This window comes from Mandrillus leucophaeus, unplaced genomic scaffold, assembly GCF_000951045.1.
Source record: "Mandrillus leucophaeus isolate KB7577 unplaced genomic scaffold, Mleu.le_1.0 Scaffold523, whole genome shotgun sequence".
Classification (NCBI taxonomy): domain Eukaryota; kingdom Metazoa; phylum Chordata; class Mammalia; order Primates; family Cercopithecidae; genus Mandrillus; species Mandrillus leucophaeus.
In genome coordinates this window covers 757,192-769,778 of record NW_012105620.1, presented here as the reverse complement: position 1 = coordinate 769,778, position 12,587 = coordinate 757,192, and the positions used below count along the sequence as shown (strand labels likewise).

The 12,587-nt window shown below is 42.0% G+C and overlaps 1 protein-coding gene across 1 annotated transcript in view; it reads right to left on the bottom strand.

Annotated features, from left to right (window-relative positions):
* The window catches only part of PPAP2A (phosphatidic acid phosphatase type 2A), a 109,732-nt gene that overhangs the window by 2,989 nt on the left and 94,156 nt on the right, over positions 1–12,587 (bottom strand). Inside the window, exon 4 of the mRNA XM_011996756.1 lies at positions 9,381–9,438. Within this exon, the coding sequence (XP_011852146.1) occupies positions 9,381–9,438 (58 nt within the window). The remainder of the gene's footprint in view (positions 1–9,380; positions 9,439–12,587) is intronic.

Genomic DNA, 12,587 nt, shown 5'->3' with positions numbered 1-12,587 from the left:
AGGCACCTGCCACCACGCCCAGGTAATTTTCTGTATTTTTAGTAGTGACAGGGTTTCACTATGTTGGTCAGGCTGGTCTCGAACTCCTGACCTCAGGTGATCCACCCACCTCAGCCTCCCAAAGTGCTGGGATTACAGGCGTGAGCCACCACACCCAGCATGCTCCAACACTTTGAAGTGAAGTCTTTCCCCCTATAAATAGCTGGTTTTCTCCTTGAACATCTACCCAAGAATAGAGGTTTCCCCCATCAGTGAAACTCTGACCATAGACCCAGAAATTATTTCACCGTGAGAGTTCTGGGATTCCCCAGTTGTGGTTCTGTACCTAACCTTGTGCTCTAGGCTTTGGCTTCTCTAGTGACAAATAGTCATGGCCTGAGTGTGCTTCCTATGTGCCCATACTGTGTTTCCCTGGGTCAGGGTACTCGGTGTAGCTCTGTGAAGACTTCCATTTCTGCAGAGCTCAAGAAAGTGGACACCCTGAATTTCTCAGACCTTGGGTCAACTTGAGTTCCACAGCTGACATGCCGAGAAATCCGGACTGGCTTTTCCCCTCCCATCTTGCCAGCAAAAGTTTCCTATATGAGTAGGTTCAACAAAGGTAAAAGGTAGTGTCTTTCTGGTGGCTCTACTTTGATTGTGAGCAAAGCAAACACTTGACATGACTTCCTTTAAAAGAAAGTCCATTCCGTTAGCTTCCCTAACTGCCACTGAAAAGTTGAATGTCTGAAGCTTCTCAGTACTGTTCCATTAGAACTAGATAGAGGCGACATAGCTCATGTTTCAGTGCCAAGGCTAATAGCAAAAAGGCTGTATAGGTTCCTTCCTTAGCAGATTCCACTCTTCTCTCCTCCCCATACATGCCATTTGCCAACCTTATCTATTAAACCCATTCTAGGTAAGGCATTCAGTTACTTCTGTTTTAAGAGTAAGAACTTACAGAGCTCTATGACCAATACAGTGTGTGGTACCAGACAGGCTCAGGAGCAACATGATTACCTTTAAATTCCCCTTCTAGATGGAATTGCCCATTCACAGTCAGTCCTATTTGGACCACATAGCCCTGCCTTCTCCCTGCATACCCACATCTCCCTGCACTGACTAGATGACTTACACCAGGTGTCACCCAGAGATCTGCTGGGCTATATTTTGTCTCTGGAATTTATACCAGAAATATGAAGGTGTTCTCTAATTTCAAAAGTAGTAGGAAGATGCCTAACGGGTACATAAATGGTCGAGGACAGCAAGCCATTTAGTAGAAAACAATGGAGTGGGTTTCAAGATGGCTGACTAAAGTGCCTCTGGTACTTGCTTTCTGCTTGAAGAACCACCAAAACAGTACTAGATAAATCACACTTTGAATAGATCACCTAAGAGAGACTGCTGGAATTTAACAACAGAATGACAGGAAACATCTGAGGCAAGTAAGGAGAGGGAAGCAAGGCAGGGTGCTTGGCAGGGATTGGTTGGGGAGGCTCTCCCATGCTGGAGAAGGGTAAGTGACCTCCAACAGCATCCACATTCCCATTGTGAAGTCCTGCAATCCCAGCCACAGGAGAAACCCTCAACCCACACAAACAGGGAGCCTGGGGACTGCGTGATGGCACTGCTCCAGAGAGGGAGCTCATCCCAGCCCTCTCCCCTGCCCCAGTCCTAAGCAGCTGCAGCAGGGCACCATTTTGAGAGCCCAGGCCCCAGCAGACTGCATCCTTCTCTGAGGCCCAACAGTCCCTGCATATCCACATCTCTGAAACCCCATTAAAGTCCCCCACCCACAGCTGGGTGCTGCCATAGGGCCAAAGTATACAAGCCACTAGGAGTGAGCCAGCAGAGCCACTACTGTGCATTGTCAAGCCTGATTACAGGCTACCCTGCCCCGCAGATACCATCTGGGGCCAAAGTGCATGCTCCCAACCCACCTGTTTATGGCTGCTGCCACAGAAAAACCCCTACCTACCATGGCCAAGCCCTATACACACCACTGAGGGACCTATCCAGCCTGGCTCCACCTACCCCTGTGCCCAAGCACAACCATCGGGCATTGGAGGGTGCACTTATCATTAACACCTGAGCACTCCTTCCAGGGACCTCAGGAAGGGACCACCCAACCTGCTGCTACCACCACCCACTGTACCACCTATGGGCCTGGAGACTAGCCACCCAGCTGTCACAGTCACCACCAACACCAGCGCAAACCACTTGGGAATCAGAGGGTTGTCCTGCCACTGCCCACACCACACCTGCTGTCTATGGGCAGCAAGCCCAAGGACCTGCCCACCATGCTACTGCTGGCATCCAAGCAAGCTTCCTGGAGGCCCAAGAATCAGCCCACCTGGACCCTCTAACATCACTGCCAGCATACACTGCCCCGGGGCCCAAGGACAGGCATGCTCAGCCTGCTGCTGCCACTCTTGGGGCTGGAGGATGGGCCCACCTGATGTTCCCATCTCCAGCAAATGCTTCCTTGCAGCAACTAACAACTGCACCTTAAGCTGCTGAGGAAATCACACACAACGGATACTGTCTACAGCCAAAGAAATTGTACTGAGACTACACTAATGCATGCATCTGGAATCAAAGCCAAAGTGATGTATGTACCCAACCAACACCACAGATAGATATATCTTACGGAAAATATCCTCCCCTATGAAGGCAAATTCAAAAAATTGGAAGAAGTGACTGTTAAAGCAGATGTACAGATACCGAAATATGGATTCAAGAAACATGAAGAAGGAAATACGACACTTCCAAAGGAACATGGTAATTTTCTAGCAACAGATTCCAATGAAGAAATGTGTGAAATCTCAGAAAAAGAATTCAAAATAATGATTCAAAAAAAATTGAAAAAGCTCAGTGAGATACAAGAAAACACAGAAATCAGAAAAATAATACAAAGAAATCAGAAAAACCATTTAGGATATGAATGAGAAACTTCCCAAAGAGCTAGATATAAAAAAAATTTTCTGAAACTGAAGAATTCATTGAATGAAATGCAAAATAGATCCAACAGTTTCAACGATACACTGTATCAAGCAGAACTTTATAACTTAAAAATAGGTCTTTTGAACCCAGACAGATAAAAATAAGAAAGAATGAGCAACAGCTATGTGACATATGTGACACCATAAAGTGATCAAATATTCAAATTTCTGGTGTCTCAGAAAACAAAGAAAAAATAAAAGGGATAGGAAACCTATAAGTAATACCTGAAAACTTCCCAAGTCCAGCAAGAGATTTAGACACCCAGATACAGGAAGCTTAGAGAACCCCAAACAGATGCCATTCAAAAATTCATGGCATATTACAGTCAAACTGTCAAAAAGAGAATAAAACAGCAAGAGAAAAGTATCAAGTCACTTAGAAGGGGAACACCTATCAGACTAACAGTGAATTTCTCAGCAGCCACCTTACAGGCTAGGAGTAAATGGGATGATGTACTGAATGTGCTGAAAGAAAAATAAAGCCCACCAGCCAAAGACTATTCTCAGATCATGATGGAATAAAACTATAAATCAATAATGAGGAACTTCGGAAATTGTTCAAATGCATGAAAATTAACATGCTTCTGAGTGACCACTGGGTCAAGGAAGAAATTAAGAAGGAAATAAAAAATTTCTTGCAACAAATGAAAATAGAGGCAGGACATACCGAAACTCAAAAGCAATGCTAGGAGGTAAATTAATACCAATAAATGCCTACATCAAAAATCTAGAAAGATTTCAGTAATATCACTGAGAAGTGCAGAGGCCTTCCTCCTAATCCCAAATGATATGGGTTGGCTGTGTCCCAACCCAAATCTCATCTTGAATTCCTACATGTTGTGGGAGGGAGCCAGTGGGAGGTAATTGAATCATGGGGGCAAGTCTTTCCCATGCTGTTCTTGTGACGGTGATTAAATCTCTCGAGATCTGATGGCTTTATAAGGTGGAGTGTCCCTGCACAAGCTTTCTCTGCCTGCCGCCATCCACATAAGATGTAACTTGCGCCTTCGCGCCTTCTTGCCTTCCGCCATGATTGTGAGGCCTCCTAAGCCACGTGGAACCGGGAGTCCAATTAAACCTCTTTCTTGTGTAAATTGCCCAGTCTTGGGTATGTCTTTATCAGCAGCATTAAAACAGACTAATAAACCAACGCTCCAAAACGTGTGGCTCCGCCTGTGAAGGGCCTCAGGATAGTTTTATACAGTGCACAAAGAAGACCTGGTCAAAACAACGGAAGACTCTTCATTACACGGAGCCACATCAGGAACAAATTACAGGGTAGGCCCATTTTTTCTTTTGTGTAAAAGTTAATATTAAAAAAAAAAAAAACTAGAAAATTCAACATCTGTGATACGACTTAAGCATTCTTTCATTCTTTCACTATCACTGAAGGGTGGTGCTATTGCCTAGATGTTTGTGTTACCCCAAAATCTGTATACTGAACGCCTAACCCCTACAAGGCAATGGGATTAGGAAAATAGGACTTCTGTAGGTGATTAGGTCATAAGGGGTTAACCCTCATGAAAGGGATTAATGAACTAGTAAGAGACACAGGGGAGCTCCCTTGCCCCTTGCAACGTGTGAGGACATTCTCCAACCTGGAAGAAGGCCCCACCATTACCCAACCATGCTGGCACCCTAATCTTAGACTTCCAGCTTCCAGACTGAGAAACTTGTTTTTTATAAACCACCCAGTCTGCTGCAATTGGTTACAGCAGCCCAAACTAAGACAGGAAGGATATAACCATTTTTGGTTGAAATTTCTGAAACATTTAACTTCCATTAAAGGATCTAATTAGAATATCTCACCTTTAAAATAAATAATTGTTGAACAAGATATTTTCTGAAGCTGTTTTATTCGATTTTGCCTTTCCTTGACTAATCTTAACACTTCTTAACTGTAAAATGTTATTATTGTCTCATAGCCTCTAAATATTCTATTGTTAATAAAGAGGGGTTCCCCTCCCATTTTAAACTAGAGTCAAGGGGTCAGCTTGCAAGCTAAGAACACTTTTAAGGAGTTTTTTTTTCCAAAAAAGAATATGTGACCTACAAAGCCTAAATATTTATTATCTGACCTTTTACTTAAAAAAAAAAAAAAAAAAAAGCCAACGCCAGAACTAGACTAACAACAGCAGGCTCAACACAAAGAAATATACCTTCGTCTACTTATTTTGAAATAGTGCTTTTATGACCAGCCAGGCAAGCCAGATTGATTGCTCCACCTACATTTGATGACAGATCTGGCCAGAAGAACACTGGAAAGCAAGCCTCAGTTTAGTCTTCTTTGGGTTTTTATTTCACCATTTTTAGGGTTCACTGAGGCACTACATTTAAATCTTGAATCCCACCTCAAAATCAGGCAAGATTTGTGTAGGCTATGGGCCATGAGTTGTTCATCATTTGCCCAATGTTCAGCAATAATCAAGTTTGGAAAACATCACGAAATATCAACAATGCTAGGTAGTATACAGTGAATGCTAAATGAGGGATTATACGAATCTTAAGGAAAGTGGATAGTATGAAAGAGTCTGAGTGGATTTAGATAGGTGGGCAGCACTGTCTAAACACAGGGCAGGAGGCAAGGCCCAGATAAGAGGCATTTTGTGGGAGGGAGGAGAGTCTGGCTGAAGCACAGATACAGGAATTTCATTAACAGGCAGTGATATAAACAATCTGGGGTTACAGCCTAAATAGAATGGTCTCAGGAAAAGTATTTTAGCACTCCTCATTGTATTGAAAGAAAATACAGATTCATACCATGGCTGTTCTCCTGAATAATCAAATAAATTTGGAATCTCTGGCATTCAGCCAAGTTCACGGGGAGTCACTAAGCATATAAACTGGCTATGTGCAAAGCAGCCCTGCCCTAAGCTCCCGCAGGCCTGGGAGGTTTTCACTGATGCTGACTCTCTCTTGGCACAGTTAAGTGTGCAGGGCTGCACTGGCTGCTAGAGAAGAACAATGGTCAGGGTGTTTTAAGAGCCATTTTTAACTAGAAGTTAATTTCTGGGTGTCAGGAATTGACAGGGACGTTCTGGCTATCAAAGACTATCCTCGGAGAGGATTTAAATTGACTATATCCCTACCCAAATCTGAGACTGACTCATGCCAAGATGCCCAGAGAAACAAGATGAGTCATTGCCCAAGGAATTCGGGGGTGGGCCTTAGAGGTTAAATGTTGTACACAGGCCGGGCACGGTGGCTCATGCCAGCACTTTAGGAGCCCGAGGCGGGTGGATCATGAGGTCAGGAGATCAGGACCATCCTGGCTAACACGGTGAAACCCCGCCTCTACTAAAAATACAAAAAATTAGCCCGGCATGGTGGCATGCGCCTGTAGTCCCAGCTACTCGGGAGGCTGAGGCAGGAGAATGGCGTGAACCCAGGAGCCAGAGCTTGCAGTGAGCCAAGATCGCACCACTGCACTCCAGCCAGGGTGACAGAGCAAGACTCTGTCTTATTAAAAAAAAAAAAAAAGGTTGTACATAAATGTGAAAAGAAGGATCTGTATATTCAGGGCTGAAATAAAAGCTGGGGCCTACATCCACATCAAGCAAATATTTCCACTACCTAGAGTCAGTAAAATGCAGTGCATGGTTGCTCTGACCTGCTTGCTTCTCCAGAAAGGTCTTGGTCTACAACAAATCTATTTATCTAGGCTTCTTTTTTTGACATTATAACTTTACATCTGTTAAATCAAACTAAAATCTGGCCTGAAAACCCCCTGCTCACATACTTGAGTTCTTCTGTACAAAGAACAGCTTAATTTGGTAAGTAAACCTGCAAGCCTGACTCAGGAATGTGCTTCTGTAACAACAGCTGAGTCCCAGCCAGTCCCCGGCAGCCATATTTCAACCACTCACAGCCATTCAAACCACGCTCAAATAAGGCTCCCAGGCCAAACCGTAACCAATCTGGCAGTTTCTGCACCTCGCTTCCGTTTTCTGTACTCACTTTCCTTTTTCTGTCCATAAATTCTCCCTGACCACTTAGAAGCAGTAGAGTCATTCTAAATCTGCTGTGATTCTGAGGGCTGCCCAACTTGAGAGTCGTTTCTTCCTTGCCCAATGAAACCCTTAAATTTATCTAAAGTTGTTCTTTTAACACAGCTGGTTCATACTGACCCAATTACCACACTATGGTTGACGTCATTTTCCCAAGTTGACATCCTTCATATGTGGCTGCATGTCCACTGAGCAGGCCTACCACTGAGGCCCTCTATATATCAATGTCATCTTCTCTATAGTAATTTTAATCTTTCACAAAACAGCCCTCAGTACAAGTTTCTATTTGACCAATTATACACATGTAACGGGTGTTCTGAGAAGGGTGAAGGAAGAAGAGCAGAAAATGATAAAATATGGAATATGTTATATCTGAGAATTTTCTTTAAAATTACAAACAGTGGGTCAAAGTTGTATGTCAGTCACTTCCAGAATGCCATTTTACTTCCAGAGATCTGCATCAACTAACCTTCAAAATAAATGGACTAGGGTTCAGACCAAGTAATCAATCAATCAATACAGCATGGGATCCTGACTATCAAGAGACCCCACAGAGCTCACAGAACTCAGCAGCCCCCTCCCAAGGTGCCTATTCCCTCACTTGTAAAACACTGGCAATCATCCCTCATCTTTTCATGGAAATTTAGTCAAAAATAAAAGTAGTGTAAAATGCAAATCATCATGATCAATCAAAACTCAGATTCCCAGGTCTCTCATAAAGAAGTACTTGGACACTAACACACACAGGTGAACAAAAAACCACAAAAGCTAGTGAGACAAAAGCTAGACCTAGTGAGGTCTAGCCCGGGGCGTACAAAGCGTGCCCACACATTCATATGCCCTTCGGTGTAGTCACAGGCCCATGTTCTGGGAAGAGCTCTCAGGATAGTAGCGGCTCTAGCTATTGCCCAGCCTTCCGGGTCTGCCCTGGTCCTCATGCTCTAATTAAAAAGAAAAAAATATGTTGTCTCGCTTAAGAAGAATGCTGATTTTTTTCTAATAACATAAATGAACAGAAGATAAGAGATCAGAATAGTATTTGCTGCTAACTACCTTCAGATAAGTCACATTTTCCATGCCCCATCTGCAGAAACACTTGAGTGTATGTCTTAAAAAGGAAGCCCTAAATTCTGCTGAATCATACACTCTGCTTCCTCACAAAATTTAATTAATGTAAGATGAAAGCTTTGAAAATCAGCTGTTGTAATGGCTTGAAGTTCTGAATTTGAATTTCATAAAACACATCTACAATTTTATATTCTTTTAATGTTTGGAATTTGGTTTTTCAAATAAAAGCAAGATTCTAGTAAAACATTTTAAATTATCTCTGACACTAATTCCCATTAGTTTACCCTCAACGTTACATATCGTGCATTTTAAATCTAAGCATTAAATTAGCATATAGCACTTAATGTGATCAAAGGGAAAAACACAGGAAATGACAAATTTACACAGAAGATAACTGTATAAAAATCCACTTATAAAGAAAATTGAGATAAAATTATAGCGGATCTGTTAGGGTACAGATTTTCTCCCCCTCCTCTCCTTTCCCCCAAAATATTGATAATGCAGGACATATTAATACACCCAAATATACAGTATTTTATTAATACTTTATATGTAAAGAGAACATTATAAAAAAAAAATCAACTAAAATTGACCTTTAAAAATCCCTTCAATGTGTCCTGAAGCCTGGTCTTGCATTAGTTACTCTCAAAAAACTACATATTCATCTCTAGTTTGATATGCAAAATGTGGGTGCAAATCTTCCTAAGTCCTCACTGCCAGCTTTGTATGATGCAAGTACAAATCGCTATGCTGCTGCTCTACAGGCTGGCATCAGAACTGGACCTGGAAGTTGTATAGATGACAGGCTCCAGAAGTGGCAACTGCCTTTCCCAGAAGTTGGAACCTTTCTGGTCCCTTGCAGAGCAGTCTGGGAATGTTTTGGAAAATGGGAGGAAAACAAAATCTGCTCAAATAGGAACAAAGACAGCTGCCTTCACTTACAATGATCAAAACCAACTCCTCACCACAGCAGAGCCCAGGAGCAAAGAAGCTCTGCTGCTGTTCACCCACACTGAGATGAGAAGAGTGACTCCCAGTTAGGAAGGAAGTTAACAAGCAACAGCAGCCCATTGGCCCAGTCCTTCAGATTAGTTATCCGCCGTGATTAACACAGAAGCTGTGTGTTCCAGAAAACCACTTCAGGAAATGTCCCAAAGTAAGGGCACACATCAACTAATTCTTAGCATGAAACTTACAGATTTGCAGATTATCTGTTTCACTTTTTGCTACTGGCTAATTTATTAGGACAGGAGAGGACACTGATACTAAGCACATTAATTCCACACAGCACATAACCTAATGTCAATAGACACAGAGTACTTACTGCCACAAACAGCATGCAGTACATGGAGAACGAAGAGTGGCCTGAGTAGAAGGACAACCTAGAAGAAAAAGAAGACAAATGTTACTTTTCTCTCTTAGGAGCCAAAAGTATTCTTGATTTCATAAATCTGCTCCTTAGCTTCAGAGTGTACACAACTGCCTCCCTCCAGCTTGAGAAATTAGAAGGGTAGGGTAAGGGGACAATTAGGACAGGAACACTAAAGAGTGCAAGAAGGACCTGAGGTCAGATTTCTATACAGTATCACTTTATTGAAACTTTCAGGATGGGTAATGTGTCATGAGAATAAACTTGCCAAGCGTTTCTAAGATGTTAGAAGAATGATACTTGACAAGTCATAACTGGCATAAATTGCCTTGACTTTATTACATACACACTTACGTGACCATGATTTAAGTTTTATTTTCCACTTGCAGGATTAGTCCCTGAATAATGTAATACCTCCTTAGGAACACTCAGAAGTTGATTGCTTTTTTCCATCCATATTAATATTTTAGTATTTTGGCCTGGCGCAGTGGCTCACTCCTGTAATCCCAGCACTTCAGGAGGCCGAGGCAGGCGGATCACAAGGTCAGGAGATCAAGACCATCCTGGCCAACATGGTGAAACCCCATCTCTACTAAAAACACAAAAATTAGCCAGGCGTGGCGGTGCACGCCTGTAGTCCCAGCTACTCGGGAGACTGAAGCAGGAGAATTGCTTGAACCCGGGAGGCGGAGGCTGCAGTGAGCTGAGATCACACCACTGCACTCCAGCCTGGGTGACAGAGGGAGATGCCATCTCAAAAAAAAAAAAAAAGAAGAAAAAAATTTAGTGTTTTAAATGGGCACACATCTTGCCTTGCATTTCCCACCAAATTCAGTGCTTTTGTTTCTTTCAATATTAGAGTCTATAAACATCTAAGCATCATCTTCCCCACCTAAAAATGACAGAATGCTTCCAAAACTTAATTTTATGGCACTTCCGAGAAAAGAAAAATAGAGCTCACTAACATTCAAGATCTAAGTTTTGCTTATACAGAATGAGCCACTGATGCAGACGAGGCAAGCATATCAGGCACAGGGAAAGTAATGCCACGAAAAGATGCTCATGCAAATAACTAGAATGCATCTCCCCACCACTTCTCCCTACGTAAGAATAAGAACAAAAACAAGAGGGACAAGCTCTTAAGTAATTTACTTATTACATTCTGCCTTGTTCAAAAGGAATTTAAGGGAGATGTTGGTTCCCTGAATTCAGACAGGAGAAAAACCTCCTAACACACATACTAGAAAGTCACGTGTGTATGTCTGGCAGCTGCCGGTGGGTGGGAAAGAAAGGATTACTTTAAAAAAATATATATATATACACACACACACATACGTGTGTATATATAGACACATATATACACACACACATATACACACACCCATATACATATATATATATGATTCTACCAAGAATTTTGATTGTCTTTTTGTAATCAGATACATGCCTAAGAAAGAGAATTCTGTAATTTCCTGTGCCAACCAGGGATTATATAATTAAACCCAATAATTATTCTGGGTTTAGTCTATGTAAAGGAGGAAAAAATAAATCACTTTTTAACCTTGCTTTTTGACCACACAAAATGGATCAATATGAATAGTAATTTTAAATCAGATAATTAGAGCAGAGCTCTGCACATTTTATAGTTTCAATGTTTTATTGACGAGCATGCAAGTTAATAAAAGCCAATTTCAAGGACTGTCAAAGCCCACCAAGCCAACATAACCATAATCACAGAAATATTCTCAAAGCCAAGCAAGTGAGGTTTCACTAAATCCTTTACACTGTGCTACAAAATCATAAACTGCAAACTAATGTAATCGTTTTAAACAGCTCTGAATCAGCCATAGAGTGATTTCATTCGTTGGTTTCCATTTTTTACACTGAATACAAAAACATATTTTATTCAGTATAGAATTTGTGAAGAAGTCTGGCTATGACTTTGACAGGGATTAAAAACAAAGGGGTAATTCTATTCAATCTCAATGTCTGCGTCTTTATCCATAGTAATTTACCAAACAGATCATAATATGCTCTTTTATTTCTATTAAGCAAACAGAATAAAGCATGAAAAAAATAGAAATTCAAATTATTCATATTCCATATAAATCTAACTCTATTGGAGTCTCTAGGAGATACAACTCTTACAGATATCTTATTATGGCCAGAATTCACAAATGGACTAAATATCTGTATGGGTGATCTAATAAATCCCAAGGAGTAGCCCAAATGGTTTTTTTGTTTTTTTTTTTTTTTTTTGAGACGGATTCTCACTGTGTTGCCCAGACTGGAGTGGAGTGGCGCAATCTTGGCTCACTGCAACCTCCGCCTCCTGGGTTCAAGCGATTCTCCTGCCTCAGCATCCCTAACAGCAGGGATTACAGGCTTACACCACCACGCCAGCTAATTTTTGTACTTTTAGTAGAGATGGGGTTTCACCACATTGGCCAGGCTGGTCTGGAACTCCTAACCTCATGTGATCTGTCGCCCTCAGCCTCCCAAAGTGCTGGGATTACAAGCGTGAGCCACCGTGCCTGGCCCCAAATGCAGTTTGTTTTCATCATAGTGACTTATAGTGACTTCACTGAAATGTTTAAGACTATGGCCCTGGCCTAAGAACCCTGCCCTTAGATTTTAACCAATCCTAGACTACCATCTCACTTCGTTATAGCCTCTCTGATGAAGGCAAGTACAGTACAGTAATAATGTGAGCCAGCTTTCCAACCAAATCTTAGGAAAATCTTCTCAGGAAGAAAATTTATGGAGAGAAAAATGTATTTTGAAATGCTGCTGTTTTTACTGATTCTGAGTGGTAGTCTACTGAACAATAAGCAAGCTTCAGTTATTAAGTACACTGATTTTGACTACATAACTCACTATGAATGGGATTATATTTGTGCGTGCGTGTGTGTGTGTGTGTGTGTGTGTGTGTGTGTGTGTGATGGAGTCTCGCTCTGTCGCCCAGGCTAGAGTGCAGTGGCATGATTTGGCTCACGGCCACCTCTGCCTCCTGGGTTCAAGCAATTCTCCTGTCTCACCCTCCTGAGTAGCTGGGACTACAGGTGTGTGCCACCATGCCCGGCTAATTTTTGTATTTTTAGTAGAGATGGGGTTTTGCCCTGTTGGCCAGGCTGGTCTCGAACTCCTGACCTCAGGTGATCT